This window comes from Miniopterus schreibersii, assembly GCF_964146895.1.
Source record: "Miniopterus schreibersii genome assembly, chromosome: 10".
Lineage (NCBI taxonomy): Eukaryota > Metazoa > Chordata > Mammalia > Chiroptera > Miniopteridae > Miniopterus > Miniopterus schreibersii.
The window spans coordinates 60,931,960-60,950,277 of NC_138110.1; the positions used below are offsets into that span (position 1 = coordinate 60,931,960).

At 50.2% G+C, this 18,318-nt stretch overlaps 1 protein-coding gene across 1 annotated transcript; it reads right to left on the minus strand.

Annotated features, from left to right (window-relative positions):
• Positions 1–8,359: 8,359 nt before the first annotated feature.
• LOC308562982 (BPI fold-containing family A member 1-like) lies at positions 8,360–14,570 on the minus strand. The gene is made up of 9 exons (XM_081149545.1): positions 14,521–14,570; positions 13,042–13,217; positions 12,727–12,883; positions 11,178–11,285; positions 10,751–10,903; positions 10,168–10,252; positions 9,496–9,559; positions 9,056–9,130; positions 8,360–8,536 (listed from the first exon to the last, which is right to left on the minus strand). The coding sequence occupies exons 2-8, from the start codon at positions 13,199–13,201 to the stop codon at positions 9,090–9,092; spliced, it is 768 nt and encodes a 255-aa protein (XP_081005671.1). The 5' UTR covers positions 13,202–13,217; positions 14,521–14,570; the 3' UTR covers positions 8,360–8,536; positions 9,056–9,089.
• Positions 14,571–18,318: the final 3,748 nt, after the last annotated feature.

The following is an 18,318-nucleotide window of genomic DNA, read 5'->3' on the forward strand; positions in this document are numbered from 1 at the left end:
CCCAGTGTGTGGACCCAGCTCTGGATGCCTTGGACATAGCAGTGAGCGCACGAACCACCCCACGCCCTCCCGGAGCTCACATTCTCCTGGGGACACAGAGAGGGAGCCACAAATCCACGAAGAAATAGGAAAACACAGAGGTCAGTTGTCTCAGGTGTGGGGCTAGATAACAAAAGTAGAGAACGCATAGGGAAGGCTGGAGCTCTACCATCAGAGCATCCCGAGGGCGGAAGCGCTTTAGCTTCAACAGGATGCCCTCCCCCAGCATCCAACACACACACGCGCGCGCACACACACGCCCTGTGCAAATTTCTCCTTGTTTGACTTTCAGAGTTCACATGTTTCACCTTAGGAACACAATCATTTGGGGAGTTACTTATGTATGAAGGGAGGGGCGCCTAAAGCATGGAACAGCGGGGGCCCTACCGCCTGAGCGCTCGCCGCCTGCCAGGCCGAGCCTCCAGCCCACCCGGTCGCTGCTGTTGCCTCCATCCTACAGGCAGGGCAGTGGAGGGGCAGAAAGGCCAGGTGATCTGCTTAAGGTCGCACAGCCACTGGGACAAGAGGCCAGGATTCGAACTCTGGTCCATCTGACTCCAAACGTGGGTTCTGATGTCTCAGCCACTGTCTCCCAAACACCTGCCGCCTGCGTGCCGCCTCCCGGCCGCCACACCTGCCTTACCCTCTGCGGCACCTGCCCACCCTCGGTTCCTGCTTATTCAGCGCGCGCTCTGGGGAATGGGGTCATGTTTGAAAACTTAAATACACTTGGTTTTCTATTTCTTTTTAAAAAATTTATCTTTATTGTTGAAAGTATTACAGATGTCCCCTTCCCCCCCATTGACCCCCTCCATCTAGCCCCCCCCCCCCCCCCCCCCCCCCCGCCTTCCTCACACTATTCCATGGGTTATGCATATACGCATAGAAGTTCTTAGGTTAATCTCTCCCCACCCACCCGCCCCCACCTTCCCTCTGAGATCCCTCAGTCTGTTCCATGCTTCTGCGTCTCTGGATCTATTTTGTTCATCAGTTTATTGTGTCCATTAGATTCCACATATGAGTGAGATCATGTGATACCTGTCTTTGTTGACTGGCTTATTTCACTTAGTATAGGTCCTCCAGGTCCCTCCATGCTGTGCCAAAGGGTAAGAGAGCCTTCTTTCTTTCAGCTGCATAGTACTCTATGGTGTAAATGTCCCACAGCCTTTTTACCTACTCATCTACTGATGGGCACACTTGATTTTCTATTTCTAACAGAAAATTGTATGACCCTACCAAAGTGGAGAAAGAACATTGCTTCCCATAAAATAAGAGGTGACAAGATGCTTCTGGCGACGATAATAATGCCTATGGTTCAGCTTAATGAGCATTTCCATGCCCTTTGTTTGCACTAACCCGTCTAACCCACATTGATGCCTGGAGGGCACTGTTTTATTTTCATTTTGTGGTTGATGTTTGAATGCGCGCTCCCTTCAGCGAGACGACATAGAGTCACAGTGAAAACAAACAGCAAGGGGCTGCTGAGCTCTGGCGTGCTGCCCACTCCGGGGTTAGGGTTGCCTGGGGACAGTAGCCAGTGCTTGGAGAGGTGCTAAAGACCCACTGGCTTCCCGGGGAGCCTTTCATATGGAAGGATTGAGGAAGAGCAGGAGGCCAATCTCTGCTTCTAGAAAACTCTGCACCAAGCTTACCTGTCATGCATCAAGAAATGCTTCGGAGCTCTTTCTGAGTGTGCGAGCCAGATCACACATCTCTTACCTTGTGGGCAGCTGTGTCCACCGGCAGTGGGGGCTCCGAAACCAGATGAAGTGTGTTCTTGAACCTCTTTGCACCTTTTCTGGACTCACAAGCTCCCTGGACTACAAATGTCTTGCTCTTTGCTTATATGCATTCCCAGGGCCAGGAGGGGAGGACAGGGGACCCAGCGGGCACCTCCCTCGAAGTCACCCACATGGAATTAGGTTCCTGTGCTAACATTTACTCACTTAGTCACCCAGTTCTCTGGAAGGGGAGAAAGGTAATTCATGGGCAAACCAGGAGACCCACCTGAAGGTGGAAGCACGGCAGGAACTCTTCAGTGTCTTCCTTCACGCTGGATAGGGACAGTCAGGATGCTCCTGTGCCCTCTGCACCCCCCGCCCAATCCCACTCTGCTTCTCTGTACTCTCAGAGTCTGCTACTCCTGAGAGAGGAGGTCATTCTAGGGCCTCTGTGCAGAGGGCTTGACTTCTGGGCTGTTTCCACTCATTTCTCTACTCCCTCTCTCACCTCCTCAGTGTCCCCACAGTGGAGTCTCTGGCCTGCCTCATCTCACCCCCGCGGCCTGGCCTCACCCCAGACCTCACCAGTTACTGACCGGGGCGGTTGCAGCAGCCTCTTCTCTGGCCTCCCTGAGTCTGGCCTGGCCCCTCAAATTTCCTGTCCACACTGTGGCCAGAGCCAACTTCCCTCCCCGTAACACTTTCTTATGACAGTTTTCAAACACAGAACAAAGTTAGTTTTACAGATCGCACTGTCTACCCACCACATAAATTCTGCCCACCCAACTTACTGGTTTGATGCATTTCAACCCAAGTTGCAACCTAAGTACTTCAGCTTGAGTGTCACTACCTAGAGTTCAACATTTGTCTGCAGTTAGGCTCTCGACTCAGAGGAGGCCAAGGTGCGCCTTTCCTGGTCGCCTAGCATCTGAGGGCATCCTGTACCAGCCTCCTCCTCTGTGATGTCCAAGTATAACCCAAGGAGACCAAAGTCATGTGCCGGTGGGGAAGTGGGTGCATGTCTGTCGTGGTCCTGAAGGTCTATCTCCAAAAGGAGTTGGTAGTGACATTGCTGCGGCAACTGGAAACTGAAGGGCCCTGGGGATTCCAGTGCAACCGGCCCTTCAGAACAGACAGGCCCAGACTCATGGGTACCTTCTGCCTCTGCCTCGATTAACACAGCCCTCAGGGAGCCAAGCAGAGACGGAAAGAAGCAGAAAAACAGGGAGCACAGTGGGAATATCACTTTTGATAAGACCGTCAACATTGCCTGACAGATGCTGCATCGATCTTTAGCCAGAGAACTCTCTGGAACCATTGAAAGGATCCTGAGGGCTGCCCAGCCTATGGGCTGCAATGGAAACATTTTGATCCACATGCAACGAGAAGCACAGATCTTCAGTGGGATTGCGTGGGACTGGACAAATGCACACCTCTGTGTGAGCCAAAGCCCCACTAAGAACAGAGATTCATCATCACCCAGAGGAGTTCCCTCCTGCCCCTTTCCAGTCGATCCTCAATCCCCCACCGTGGGAGTGGGTTCTGATCCCCCCCCCAAACATTAGCTTTGTCTGTTCTTGGCCTTCACGTAAGTGGATGGTGCAGCGTAGACTCTCGTGTCCGGCTGCTTCCCGCACCCGCCCGCGTGGCGGCAGCTGTCGGCAGGCGCTGAACGGTGGAGGCGCAGCCGCCCCTGTATGAGCACGTTACGGGGTGTTTCGCATTCTGCTTCCTGCCGCTGGGCGCCCGAGCAATTTCCAGTTTGGGGTTATTATGAATCCAGTTTCTATTGAACGTTTTAAGACAAATTTTTTTGTGAATAAATATTGTCACTTTTCTTGGATAGACTTGCTGGAGCACAGGGGAGGAGTATGATTATTTTATAAGAAACTGCCAGAACTTTCCCCAAAGTGGTTGTACCATTTAACACTTCTGCCTGCAGTGCAGGGGAGTTCTGGCTACTCCACTGCTGCACTGACATGTGGTGTGGTCAGTCTTAATAACTTCAGCCCCTCTACTGGGAGTGTCAGGCTATCTTTTTGTAGGGTATGTCCCTGGCTCCCGATGGCTCAGGAGGAAGTTTAGCTCTCAGCCTTAGCTCTGAGCCCCCCAAGGTCCAGCCCTTCTCTATCCAACCTTGCCTTCTCCATCTCCCATTTAATTTTCCTACTCTATTGACCTTAGTTTTTAAAAAGTTGTCCTCTGCATGCAACAGGTCAGTTCATTTTTCTCTGCTTTTACATGGGCCGGCTTTTCAACCTGGAATGTGTTCCTGCCCTCACTTATCTGATGAGATCTCAATTTTTTTTTAGGCTCATCTAAGATGTTACTTCCTCCAGGAAGCCTTCCTGTACATTTCACTGAGAGGAAATGATTCCCTCTTTAGTGCCATGTGGGTGCTTTCCAGCTATTTCTCCTGCAGCTCTGATCACCCTGTTGTGTAGCTGTCTCACCCTCTAGACTGTGAACTCTGTGAGGGAAGACACTCATCTTACTCACCCAGCACCTATCATGTGGTCTGTACATAGTAGGAGCTTGGACTTTGTTTAACAATAAACAGTTGCAGCAGTGGCAACTGGAATGACCGCTGAAATTTGTTATGTGCTCATGTGTGCTGGGCCCTTGCGAAACACAGCAACTCCCTCACTAAATGGTGTTCACCACAACCCTACGAGGCAGAGCTTGTAACAGATGAGGAAACTGAGGCTTGGAGAGGTGAAGAGGCTTGTTCCAGGAAACAGCCAGGACTTGTTAAAGCTGGGATGTGTCTCAGTGTCTTCCTACCATTCAGATGTCTGCTCAGATGTCCCCTCCTTGGAGGGGTCGTCTTACATTTTCTTCCCGCACTCCCTGTCCTCAGCCTTAGGATCTCTCTCTAATACATCCCTGGACTTTTTGACCCTCTTAGATGCCATCGCAGCCAACAATGATCTTTTTTACTTACTCATATATGTGTTTATCATCTGTACCCCACTCCCAACAGTGAGCTCATGAGCACTGCAACTTCATCATGTCCAGTACGTCACTCTAGCACACAGCCACGCTGTGTGGCACACAGTAGGGGCACAGTAAGTGCTGGTTGAAAGTAGAGCAATGGAAGCCAGTACCTGCATTCTTTAAAAAAAAGTTTAAGAAAGCCAGGTATAAAAATGAAATGTAAATACACTTAATGATTTGTGCATTTTATTCCATAAATTTTCCTTAAAGAAAATAAGTGTTGGATCCTAGTTAATGAAATGCATCCTGAAGTGTTTAAAAAGTGAACTGCCCTCTGCGATTTACTTTGAAAGGCGTCAAAGGATAAGACGGCTGGATGGACAGGCGCAAGGACAGACAGGCAGGCACGTGGCAGGGCACACAGAGCAAGCTGTTAATTATAGAATCTGGGTGGTAGGTATATGGGAGCTCATTAAGAAGTTATTTCAAGTTTGTAATAGAACATTGGGGATCCAATAATTTGCTTGAGATGCTCCTGCAGGAAACAGTGGCATGAACGATAATAACAGGCACGTTTCTTGAGCCACGTGCTGGGCACTGTGACAGGCACGTGTTTTACATGCATTAGCTGATTTAATGCCCACAAAAGTCCTCTGAGACGGGGCTCTTTGCAGATGAGACCGGTGCTCAGCGTGTGTGGCCAGCGGACGGCAAGGGAAGCGATGTGCGCGCTTTCAGCCTGGCGCTCGGCAGTGTCCTCGCGTCTCCAGCCCTCGCTGCCCTGTCTTGGTGATCTTGGTGACTGGAGACCCTGAGTTCCAGATGGTGCCACTCCCAAACGGAGCTTGGAGGAACGTGTGAGTAGGGAGCCCACTTTACCGCGCTAGGCCACCGAGGTTCCAGGGCTCCTTGGTTACTGCACCACGGGCCTGTTCTGTTTCGACTGATGCCGTGGAAGCTTAGATTCCGTGCTTTAAAACGGGAGCCAAGCCTGAGACGTTACTACCGAGGGTCGTCGGAAGGACTTGGGGAGTTAGGAAGAGGAAAGAGAATGGAAGCAGGTGGCGAGGACCTGTTGAGGTTTTATGGTGAAGCCTTGGGAAAGCAGGTATCTGGGAGACAGCAGGCCCAGGCCCTGTGAGTGGAGGGGGTGGAGGTGGGGGGACAAGAGAGATAAAATAGGTCGAGTTGTTGAAGCTTGAAATGAGTGATCTAGCAGAGATGCGAAGCATGTTGCAAAGGCGAGAACTTAAGCGCATCCCCCTCCCCGCTGGCTGACATATGAGGCAGACACGCTCTGAATGGCTGGTCATTGTAGGTGACCCGCCTGCCTTCCTCCCTTCCTCTGCAGAGGACCCTGGGCTTATGGGGCCAGTGCCTGCCCCCTCGTGGTCCAGAGGGTTCATAGTTACAGTGAGAACAGCAGTCTTCACTCCCCCTGGTGGATCAGCTCCTGCTTACTGAACATTTTTGATATTTGCCCCGAGTGTTCATTGGAGTCCTTAGTGGCCTCTGTAGAATACGAGAGGAAATGCTACTGGACGAGCCAGGCTCACAGGGTCCAGGGTGATGTATTTATTGACTAATAACCCCCAGATTGTTGCAAGTCTTTGGTTAATTTCAAGAGTTCTGGAAAAGTTGGTTCTGACAATTTTTTGGTGTTGCCATTTTTCTCATTGCTTTCATGTAGGAGAGAATTTCCAGAGGTCTTTAATCTGCCATTTTCATTGACATCGTTTTAGAGAGTTTTTTAAAATGTTAAAATGTTGTGACTATTTAAAAGTCATAAATGTGTTCGCATCATCTGCCACCTGTCAGACTGTTTTGTATCCAGGGAGTCTTAAGCTAGTTAGGAATTGAAGTTGTCAGGGTAGGGGAAATGCCCATCTGTGAGCTTCAGGAAGAAGGCCAGGGAACAGTGGGAAAGTGGTTCATAGATGGGCAGTGGACCTGTGTCCAGGCAGGAATGCAGTTTGGTGCCATGGCCAGGGGACAGCAGGACCAATTCTGATGGTCCCAGATGTGTGTGCCTGTCTTTATCCACCTTGATCTTTGGAGCCTCAGCCAAGGAGGACTCTCAGGCTTGACCTAATGCCTCCCCCAAAAGGTCATGAAAGAAGCTAATGCCTGGCTCCCCCCTAGCACAATCAGGTCCTAATGGCTGGTTCCCATTCAGAAAGGTCATCTGTACTTCAGGTCACCAACTAGATAGACATTCACAATGATCATGCAGCTGTTTATGGAATTTAACTGCCCATCCTGAGCTCAAAGATCTCGTATTTCTGTGAGTGTGGAAGATGCTTCCTCCCTTAAGTCCTCAACAGGAGAAACACTCTGGTTTCTTACAATTAACTTTCTTGCAGTTCTGAACTCTGAACTCTGGGACTGTCCTCCCACAATGTCATGTTGGCTGGTGGCAATAGTAGGTGCAGACAGTGGTGAATCTGGACATGATGACAAATATTTGGCAGGGGTTGAGAAACACCAACTTGAATCTGCTCATTTTCACAAGGTCAATGGGTCTCCCAAAGAGCAAGGGACAAGATTTTCTGTGAAGTCAGGGATGTTTCAGCCCTTGATTTGCCTTTTTGTCACTCTGTGACCCTGTGCAAGTCATTCACATATCTCCCAAAGCTCAATACCCTCATGTGTGGAGTGAAAGGGTTGGTTTAATCCTATAAGGATCTCAAACAATGATAGCATATTTATTTTTTATTTGAAGGGACAACCTTCCCCATCCTGGATATCCTGTTCTTGATTCTTCTTGCATTCAGTTTTTCATAAATCTTATCTGTGTAAACAATCTCAACATCCTCAGTCCCTTCCTCTTCTTAGTGCCTCTAAACCAGTCTTCTTCTTCCAAAACTATGACTCTCACCCAAGGCATCAACAATCTTTTCATATGCAACTCCAGTGACCCTTCTCTAGTCCTACCTTTCTCAAGCCTTTCAGCAATGAACACTTCGAATCAGCCTGCAATCTAGGTATGTGCCCTGGCTGGGTATCGAACCCATAACCTTTTGGTGTGCGGGACAATGCTCCTATCAACCAGGCCACTTGGCCAGGGCCTTACACTTCCTTTTTGTCATCTTTCTCTTTCTGTTGCTGTGAGAACAGAAAAGAGGCCAGTATGACTGGATGCAAATAAGCAAAGAGGAGTGAGTGGTAGTTGACTTGTGTATCCATCAGCTTCCTGGACTTTCTCTTGGGACCTCCCAGGCACTTCTGTGCGAGTGCCACAGTGAAGGGCACACTCTTCTTGCTGGAATCAACTCATCCTCCCACATTTCCAGTTACCTTTGGGCTCCCCAACCTGAGACTTAGACGGGAGCCTCACCTGCTTCCTCATCTATACCCGTCCAGGTCCCATTCCTGAACATCTCTCAAGCCTGCCATTTTTACTTCTTGTAACTTTGTGTATCATCATCACCTCTGCCTGGAGCGTTGCGTCTACCCCCAACATCCCGTCCACCCATTCTAAGAACCCCAGAGCGGTCAGTCTGAAACCCACATTCATCTGAACATCTCCTGGTTCTGCTGAAGACCAGTAAGATCTCTGATGTAAGGTCCAAACTCTGTTCTATGGCTCCGGCCTCCCAGGCCAGGGCTCTTTCCAACCTATAAGCCCTCAAGTGATGGTGAAGAATGACAAGGCCCCCTGTGCAGACAAAGAGTAATTTTATTTGGTGAGGAACATGGAATGTAGTGGGAAAGGAGGGGGGGCAGCTTCCTTGGAGAGAAGGCTGCTCTGATCCCCAAACGGTGTCCAGGATATTAGAGAACCCTCTGTGAGTCCTTGGAAGCTGGGCAGGGAGCGGATGGAGCAGCAGGAAATGGTTCTGTTGGGAGAAGACCCTAATCAGAATGAGGACTTGAGGTCACTGACTCTTGTTGGTATTGGTCCATCATCAAACCCTCCAGAGAGCGGGTAGGAGGCTGAGACCCTGGGGCTCAGGGTCTTGTCTCAGCCACAAGGGGAACCCAGACCTATGGCCAGGGGGCTCCTTGTGCATGTGTTCGCGTGAGTGTGTTTCTGTGTACCATGAGCACTTATGTGAGGGGAGTTTGCATATGTGTGTGCATATGTGAGTGTGCTGGTGTGAGAGTGCATGTCTCTGTCTGTCTGTCTGTTCGGGTGTATGTGCAGTCATGACCATATATGTTGGTTTGTGACTGTGTTGCTCTGCCTCCTGTGTCTCTCGACCTCTGTCAGCGTTTCTGTGGACTTTTCTGTGCACATCTGTGCTTCTCAATGTGGCCTTTTGTCTCTTTGGATGTCACTGTCACAGCCTCATGCTACCCCTACCAGGGGAAGAACAGTCTCCCCCCAATCCTGGGAAGTTGGGAGCAGCACTCACAGCTCAGTAGAGGCTGGATTCCTTTCTGGAAGGTTTAGACCTTGAAGACAAATTCCGTCCCATAGATCAGTGCTTCTGGAAAATGGAAAAACAACCCCTGCAGACCTGAGTGATGGTCTCAGTGTGAAGGAGTCTGGGATTTCCCACATTCCTCCCAAGGCCTGGGACCAGGGAAAGGGAACTCTGGAGGTCTCTCTGACTTGGCAGGGGCAGTGCCTCCTTCCACCAACTAGCCCAGTTGTTCTCTGTGTCAGGATTGGTGAAGGGAGACAGGGTCTATACCTCAACATTATCTGGATAATTCAAGGCACCCCCTCCCCCCAAATGGAGAGAGTTGAGGCTGGAGGGATCTATCTGTCCCATGGTGTGCAGGGACAGAGCTCCTTGGGGCAAGCACTGCTCCTACAGAGGGGGAGAGAGGGCTCGAAGCAGGTACTTACCGACTAAGTCATGCTCCAGAGTCATGTCCAAGTTCTTGAGAATGTCATTGACCAAAGGGCACACCTGGTCCAGGGGCAGAGAGGGGAGTTAGACAAAGTGGTACCTGGAGGGAGACCCTGGGAACAGCATCATTTTAGGATGGATTCTCTGGGGGAGAGTCTCTATCATTTCTCTGTGCCTGAGAGTGCTTGCTTCTAAGCATTGTCACAGACAAATGCTCACACTTCCATTGGGCAGAAGGAGAAACCGAAGGCCTATGTGTGAAGTGCCCACCACAAGCGAGTCAGTGTTCACTCTGTGATGTGACATGTGCTTCTAACAAGGTGGACTGCTCTGAGAGGCTGCATTTCTGGTTAGAGGCACCCAAGCATAGGCTGGAAGAGTGCTTGTTTGCAGCTGTAGCTGGGGTGGGGTGGGAGCTTCTCTGAGTGGGGCCAATCCATTTCAGCTGTAGTGTGGACATGCCCAGGGTCTGGCCCAGAGCAAGAACCAATCAGTGCATTTGAAGGATGGAAAGAAGAAATGTGGAAAGATGGAGCAATGGACAAATAGACATGGATGGAATTTACTTATCAAACTGAGGGACTCAGAATAGCTCACCGCAGGGGCCTCTTTCAGCTTGAGAAGTTCTCAGACCCAGGGGGTAGGAGCCCGCACTTTTACCCACTTACATTTTTCTGCACCAGCATAGGAAGGACTTTAGTCAAGATCCCTCTGAGGTTACCAACAAGGTTATGAATGGGGAGGGAGCCGACTCTGAAAGAGAAAAGTCACGGGGCAGTGCAGAGGCCTGGGGTTGGTATGGAGAAGCTGTCAGACTGGCCAGTGGGCCCAGCACAGTCCCAACATTACATCACTGAAACTGGGTCTTGTCTACCTACACCCCCATGCAGGCAAACACCAAGGGGCCTGTTCGAGGGGAAGTACAGTCCAAGTTCACCCAGGGAGCCCTCCATCTCTTCCCATGCCCTCTAGTAGAGGGGGCTTGAACTCAGATTTCTTGTTGCCTGATCCAGCATAAAACTGGTCAGCCCAGCTTAAGAAGGCATAAATCACTATTTACCCATCCATTTACTTATCCATCCACCCGTCCATCCCTCCCTCTTCCCTCCCTATCAGTCTTCTCATCCTTTCATTCTCTCACCCTTCCATCCTCCCAGTCACCCATTCTCCCCTTGTTCTGTCTTTCCAACCATCTATCCATCACCCCATCCTATTGTCTCTGGTCAGGTGAAGCCATCCCCCTGGTCTTACCCATTAAGCAGGGAGATTTCCAGGCTGCCAGGGGAGTGAGTGCAGTCGCCAAGAACCAAGTGGATCTCCCCCTGTTTATTTCTCACAGCTAAGATTTCTGCAGTGATGTTTAGCTGCAAATCCAACTTTAATAGACTTCCTCCGAGCAGGAGCCTGCAGAGGAGATAGTAGCCCTACTACATTCCAATGTCAGCCTCACCTCACCCCGTCTTGCCCATAGCTGTGCTCATCTCATTTCCCGGTAGGGGCAACCAAAGCTCAAAGAGGTCAAGTGAGTTTCCCAAGTGACTCCAGGCCACAGCGCATAGCAGCAAAAAACTGAACTTGGAGGCGTATGTCTGTTAGACTCCAACGCCCCCTTTTTGGCTACCTGTGGTCATCAGGGTCTCCTTTGGTGAACCCCCCCCCCCTTTTGAGGCCCACTCACGTTTTCACATTGAGGTCAAAGGCCAGAGGGATGTTGACGTAGAGACGATGGCCATCAGGGCTCGGCACAAAGCCAAGTTCCAGCAGCTGGGGATTAGTGATCTCTAGACTGCCCAGGAGGTTAAGGGAGAAACATTAGCTCTTCTAGCCCCAAAGCTAGAAACCACCTTTCACTCAATTGTTCTTATTTTGGAGGTGGAGCTACCCATGAAGTGGGATGGGGGAGAGAGGAGGGGAGTCTTGCAGCAAAACCACGAGTTCCGTGTTGCATCAGCCTTCCCGCCGCCGCACTGGGCAGATCCTGACTCACCCATGGCCCTCTCCTGGAGTCTGTGAGGCACTCTAGGATAGAGACTGAGGTATATTTGCATTTTGTCTGGATTGTATTTGCGTTCTGTAAGCCAGTCCAGAGCCTTACAAAGAAAGGGGCTGCTCCATATTGGTTGACTGTGTGGGTTGCTGAGCAGGTGAGCAGATGAACATGTGAATGGATGCGTGGAAGAGTGAGTCCTTTGATGGGAGGAAGGAGGGGCACATGGGTGGACGGATGGGCAAGTAGACTAAGTTTTTAACAACATTTATGGGTAGGAGTCACTCATCCTGCCATGACTTTCGATGGCAGGTTAATTAACAGTGTTTATCATGGAGGCCGAGGCGCAGGAGGTCAGGGAGGATGAAGAGAAGATGGAAGGAAGCCTCTTCTCTGAGCCAGCCATTGCGCCAGGTGATTGCATCTTTTCCAGTCCCCACAACAGTTTTTCTCTGTGGATACCGTAATACTTATTTTATAGATAGAAACTGAGAGGGACTGAGAAACCTAGAGGGACTGAGTGCCTGGTCCCAGGTCACCCAGCAAGTACACAGTGCATTTGGAAATCAAACTCAAGGCTGTCTGTCTGTCTTTAAGCCAGAGGCCAGAGCCTGAGTCGGTAGGGATCTTGGAAATGGCTTTAATCCAGCCCTATCAAGAACCCAGGCTCTGCCAGCTCATTGCATTAACTTTCCATTATTCCTTCTTGTTTAGGGAGCTCTCAGACGTCTCATGGGAAACACCATATTAGATCATTCCATGGACATCACATTGATGATGTAATTGAGGAGAGCTGTTTACACTTTCTTGCTTACATAAAAGGCCACCTGTGTTCTAAGGGATTCCAAGATTACTACTGTGTAGTCGGAAAACCTTGACTTTGGAATGAACTAAATTACATTTAGATCCATCCCTGTGTATCACTCTAGTGATGTGAGCAAACAACTTTCTGTGCTTCAGTTTTTCCATCTGCAAAGTGGGGATTATTAAATCAACTTCAGAGTGTTGTGATGAGGATTACAGATGATGCTGGGGACTCAGAATATGCTTCAGGACTGAGGGCAATTGCTGGTTCAAGAGGACTGATGTTCCCTGCCAGACAGTGAGAAGGGTCTCAGACAGAGTCCAGGCCTCATGTTCAGACCACCCCTTCCATCCTTCAGGGCCACTGCCTGGGGTGAACAGATATCCAATGGGGGTTCTCTTGCGGGGACCAAGGCCCTACTTTAGGGCTACTCACTCAATGATGCCCAGGGAAGAAATCCCTGAAGTCACTCTCCCAAGAAGGCCGCCAATCAGGCCACCAGAAGTGCCTCCTTTAGTCTTCAGGATGTCCGATAGGGGAAGGTTTTTGAGAGTACCCAACAGATTCCCAGAGAGCAGGCCATTGCTGAGAGCTGGAAATGGGCATAAGGGTTCTTAGGAGTCAGATTTGACAATTTCAGATCCTCAGCCCTCTTCCCGTTCATCCCTGCCCTCTCACTCCCCCCCCGCATAGCTGCGCGAACACACATACCCCCCCACCTGACCGAGGTTGCCACAGACTCTCACTTACTACTCATCAATGTTCCAGCAAGATCTGTGGGACTTGAGGCCAGGTCTGGAGTCAGAGCCAAGGGCAGGGTCTGGTCCAGGGTCAGGGGTGGGGTTTGCAGCAGGGCTGTGGTCTGGGCCAGCAACCCACAGAAGACAATGAGGCTCCCAATTGGAACCATCTTCTCTCCTTGGTGTCTGTGGACAGAATGACAGGCCCACTGTGGCACATATACCGGAGAGGAATTTACCCACAGCCCCGGCCCTCAGAACACCAGGGAGAGACTAGCAATAGCTACCACCACTCAGAACTTCCTGTGTCAGGCATCAGGCTGAGCTCTCCACACTCAGCCTCTGTTTTCATCTTAGCCACATCCTCAGATGTGGCACGAACACCTGCATGGCTCAGGTCAGGAAACCGGGTGAGTTTAGGTAACTTCCCCCAAGGTCATGAGTACACATGAGGACAGGATTTGGAGCCAGGTCTGTCTGTTTAAATTAAGTGCCCATCAGATTGATTCCATAATTGGGCTTGCTTGCAATGGCTTGAATCATTGCCCCTAGTTCCTACTCTTTAGACAAAGCAAATGAAAAACTTAAACATGCTAGTGGCTGAGGAACCGAACTGCTTTGTCACCATCCCCATTAAGCCTCTTGGTCTGGGTTCAGCCTGCGATTGGAAGTAGGTCTCTGAACCTGCCCCCACACTCCCATGCAAATACACACACACTCTTTTCTATGCCTTTTTTCTTTTCCCTCAAGCTGACCTGGATAAACTTTTGGGAACCCCTGACATCTGGCTGCCTTTTGCACCAGTCTCCTCCTAGAGATCACCAACCCTCACAGGCTTATTTCACAGCTGGCAAAGGTGTCTAAAGCTGGAGCTGGTACCGATACTTTGGAGACACTTGGCTAGTTGGGGCAAAATTCCATCAACTGGCCCGTTTGGCCAAAGCACCATCATCGCTGTGGCTGACTGAAATTGAAAAAACTTTTCGGTCCAAAGAGCCCGTTGTGGCCTCACTGGGGATCAGGCCAGGCCCTCTGAATCTCTTTTGGGAAACAGACCTTTTATGAATCCACTGGAAGCCAAGGACCCTACTCCCAGAAAAAAAATGCATCAAATTGGGTGGATTTTAGGAGGTTTGTGGATGATGGTCTGAATTCACAATGGCAACCTCAAGTTGAAACTCGAGATTTTGACCTAGGGTGTGAGAGAATTTTAGCGCAGTACACCTGCAGCCCCATGCCTCCCATCACCATCGGATTCCCTTTCCTACCTTTCTACATCCAATTGCTTCTATATTCACATTACTGGTTTCCTAGGGAAGCAGAGTGACTGGCCACCCACATCCCCCTGAAAATGGTCAGCCTTGTTTCTTTTAGAAGACCCCCAGTGGGTGATCCTAAGTGCAGTCAGCCAGGGCCCACCCCACAGCCAGGAGCCCGGCACCCCTGCCACCCAGGGCTGTAGAACTGGAGCAGAACGGGCAGGTCTCACCTGGGCTTCTCAGAGGTTCTGGTGACTGTCCTGGTCTCCTCGCCTCTCTCCTGCTTGTTTCTGCCCAGGAGGCAGCCTCTTTTATAGCGTGGCAATAAGGAAACGTGCAATCGGATGATGAATTTCTAGAGAATTCAAAATTCTGCAATCCGGTGGTATCTTTCAGGGCTCTCCAAAGTAAATAATTGCCAATCACATTAGTAAGTGAGACAGTTAAGCCATTTGATCGACAAGTTAAACAGAGGAAAACCTGAGATGGGGCTGTTACTCAAGACTTCATGGTTTCATGAGCGGGGCTGAGGCTGGGACCCATGTTCCGAGGTGGCCTGGAAGGTCAAATTGGGACCACAGGGAGAAGGCAGCCCGCGGAGCCCAGGAAGAGGCCTCATGCTCCTATCTCGGCCCCTTTCCATTCCTGGTTCAGTTCTTCTCCTCCAGTTAGGGGTCCCTTGCTCCAAAGTGTTAAGAGCAGCCGAATTGCCTCCGGTTTCCTTTGATCTGTGGGCTCTCCATTCCCCCCATAACCCTGGGAGGGAGGGGCTGCTGCTTCTCCTTTGCAGAGGAGGAAACTGAGGCCCATTGGGGATAAGTCCCAAAGACACAGGCTCATTGGAAAATAATAAAAACCGTGTCACCAGATAACACTTGCGGAGCCCTTGCTGATGCCAGGACCACATGGTGTTTCACAGGAAGCGTCTCATGAGTCCTCACAGCTTGTGTGAGGTGGGAATGAACACTCCCATTTTTCATGGGGGAAACTGAGGCTGAGTGTGACTTGAACTTCAGTTTTCTCCTCTTTAAAATGAGGGCATAATATCTATGTAGCAGGGCTGTGGGGGATCATGTCTGGAGAGCTGGTAGGCTCTTAGTTCACAAGCTCATGTGTCTGTAGTTTCCTTTCTAATGTATCTGTAGTTTAGTCACCATTTCAAACGCCATTTGCTGGGTAACAAAAACTTCCCTGTTTCCCTTGGGTTTTATTTCTGTTTCAGAGTCTTCATTTGTGCCACGGCATCTAGAGGAGGCTACCCTGTCCCTGTTTTGACAAGAAATACAGAGATACCCTTGTGCCATCTTGGCCCCCTGATTGCTGAGACACTGTGTGTCCCTCCTGGCCAAGAGGCCCCTTTGGATGTAACATTTACTTCTGACTCCCTTGTTAGACACCCCAAATGGTTCTGCTGTTTCTCGATTCCTTGGGCCTCAGGCAGGACCATGGGGGGCTACCCCGGCCCATCTGCTTGGACCCACCTAAACCCTCTGCTTACCTTTCTTTCCCTGGGGTCTTGTTATCTCCCCTGGCTCTGGAAGGGTCATGAGCACAGATGTCCTCTGTTCTTGAATCCTGCACATCAACTTGGGGCATTTCTTGCCTATGACAAGTCTTGCCTGGGGAGTAGCAAGGGCACAAGACGCTTTCCAGAACCCACCAGAACTACGTTCTCCTCAATTTCTCTTGGGCTCTCACAGTCCACCAATACAACATAGGGACTCTTCTAGTATTAGGGAAGGAAATCTTGCTTTAATTCATTATATATGTGCTATTCTTGAAGTCTCCTAGGCCCTGAGTTTTGAAATAGAAAAACCCAGGCTTAAGAAAATAGAAAAAAATTAACCCACAGTAAAATTGCCTTTTTATCCTTTGGTGCATAGTTCTATCAACTTTAATGCACATGTAGTTTTGTCACTACAGTTATAACCAGGAAACAGAACAGTTCATCACCCCCCAAACACCCCCATGTTTCCCTTTTAGAGTCACCCCCATCCCTACCCTCTGGTGAGTACTGATCTGTCTTCTGTCACTACTGTTTTGTCAAAGACCCGGGGACTGGAAACTCAGATCCCTGCTCCTGGAGTTGCTCCCCTTTGAAGCCACAGGTGCTGCCTGCTCCACTGCCCCAAGCAGGGCAAGGTTTGGGGGGCGGCAGAAAGCTTGTGGAAGGACACGCTGCTGACATTTCGAGTATTTTCCACGTTGGTGACGTCAATGCCTTCCCAAGCTGTTTATCGGAAACTATAGGTGGTTCCCTTTCTTCCTACGTATCTGATTGTGATTGTGGTTGGGGGCCTTTATTGGTGATGTTTTTGTGAACCAAGAGATCCCTTTTTAAAGGGCAGAGTTAATCTTTGCAAGGGGCTCTGACCTACCCAAGGCCTATTCTCCAGAACCAGGGAGTGGGACGTTGGTTCTGTTCCTGGAGCAAGGTCAGGTGGGACTGAGGTTGAGGGAGATCTTCAGATGGCCTTGGAGGCCTCAGTGGCTTTGTTGAGGGGCAGAGGGCAAAAGGGTCACAGAGAGCTAGGCGCCCCAACTTGATGAGAAAATGCATTTTTGCTTAAGGCAGGTTCCACTTATCTTGGAGATTAATCTTCTTTCCTCCATTTACAGCTAATAATAATAAAAGCTTTTCAGGGGACACTAAAGCTTTAGACCATTTCTAACAACCCTGTGGGGATGCTGAGGCTCCGGGAGGACAGTCAACTGCCCAGGGCCACCTCCGCTAGGAAGAAGTGAACTCACACTGTCATCGGGCCTGTCTGGCTTTAGCGCTCAGAGCTTTAAGAGCAAGTTTGTGTCACAGTCTTCAGTTTAGAAAGTGCTGAGAATCAGACAGGGCTGAGTTGCAGACTCGGCTCAGCCAGTGACTCTGGGCAAGATGCTTCTTCTCTTCCAGCTTCAGTTTCCTCACCTGCAACAGGGAGCCGGCGGCACCTACCTGCCAGGGCTGCGGAGAGGGTTGACTGGGGAGACAAATAGCGCGCAGCCCAGTGCCTGGCAGAGCCGGACTCTGTAATGCAAGGGCTTAAGTCATAGGGCATAGGAAGTTCCTCAGCATTTGGGCTGAATTTCTGCTTAAATCACCCCAACCCCAGACCGCAGTCTCATAACAGAGGTCCACTGTGCACCGAGCTCTTCTGAAGAAAACACAATGTGCCCACAGCTCCGTGAACCTTAAAATGAAAACTGCGCAAGAAACCCGTGGAGGCTGCTTGAGGAAGGAGGTCCTGGAGCCAGCCCTGGAGGGGTCAGGAGGGCGGCAGACAAAAGCCGCCTTCGTCAAGGGACCAGGCAGCCTCGGTGGAGGATGGGGCCCAGCCCCCCCCCATGTTTGCTCTTTGAATCAGGAGCAGGAAGAATCCCACAGCCTCGAGGCCCAGGCCTTCAAGGGGAATCAGCGTGGGAACATGGGCGTTTAGGGTTGCAAATCCCCGCCGAAGCATTTCGGATTAGGGAGTCTGAATTGAAAGTTGGGGACATGAGTCTCTCTTGCCCTATTCTGGTCTCTGAGATGTTGACACTTCCTTGTTTGAGCTTCTCAATCCAGCTGAACGCATATTTCATCACATTCCTCTGTGTGTGTGTGTGTGTGTGTGTGTGTGTGTGTGTTTGGGGTGGTGGTGTTGGGAGGGAAGATTGGAGGGGGGAATTCACAGCAGTCAAGAGTGTGGGCTCCAGAGTCTGGGCTACCTGAGTGCAGTCGACGTGGTCATTTCATTGCTGTGTGACCTTGGGCAAGTGTCTTTCTCTCTCCGAGCCTTTGTGTCCTTATGGGTAAAATAGGATAGTACTTCATGGGGCTGTTTTGAGGATTTGGTGAGATGCTTAATGTGAGCTTCTGGCGCCCAGGGCTTAACATGAGTGTGGGACTATTATTAAGACGTGTGTGTGACTTCCCTTTGATTTCTCAGTAGGCCTTCCCTACCCTCAGGTGGAGGAGGGTGGGAATTCATATTTAAGAAATGAATAGTCATTAATCAAATAATTAACAATGAATTCAATGACATTAATAAGCATGC

Coding starts and splice junctions, on each gene's coding strand:
- LOC308562982 (XM_081149545.1), bottom strand. CDS start 13,201: ATGGTTCCAATTGGGAGCCTCATTGTCTTCTGTGGGTTGCTGGCCCAG. Junction 10,253..10,750: donor GAAATCTCCCTGCTTAATGG/GTAAGACCAGGG, acceptor TTTCTCTTTCAG/AGTCGGCTCCCTCCCCATTC. Junction 9,131..9,495: donor TCTGGAGCATGACTTAGTCG/GTAAGTACCTGC, acceptor TCCATTTTCCAG/AAGCACTGATCTATGGGACG.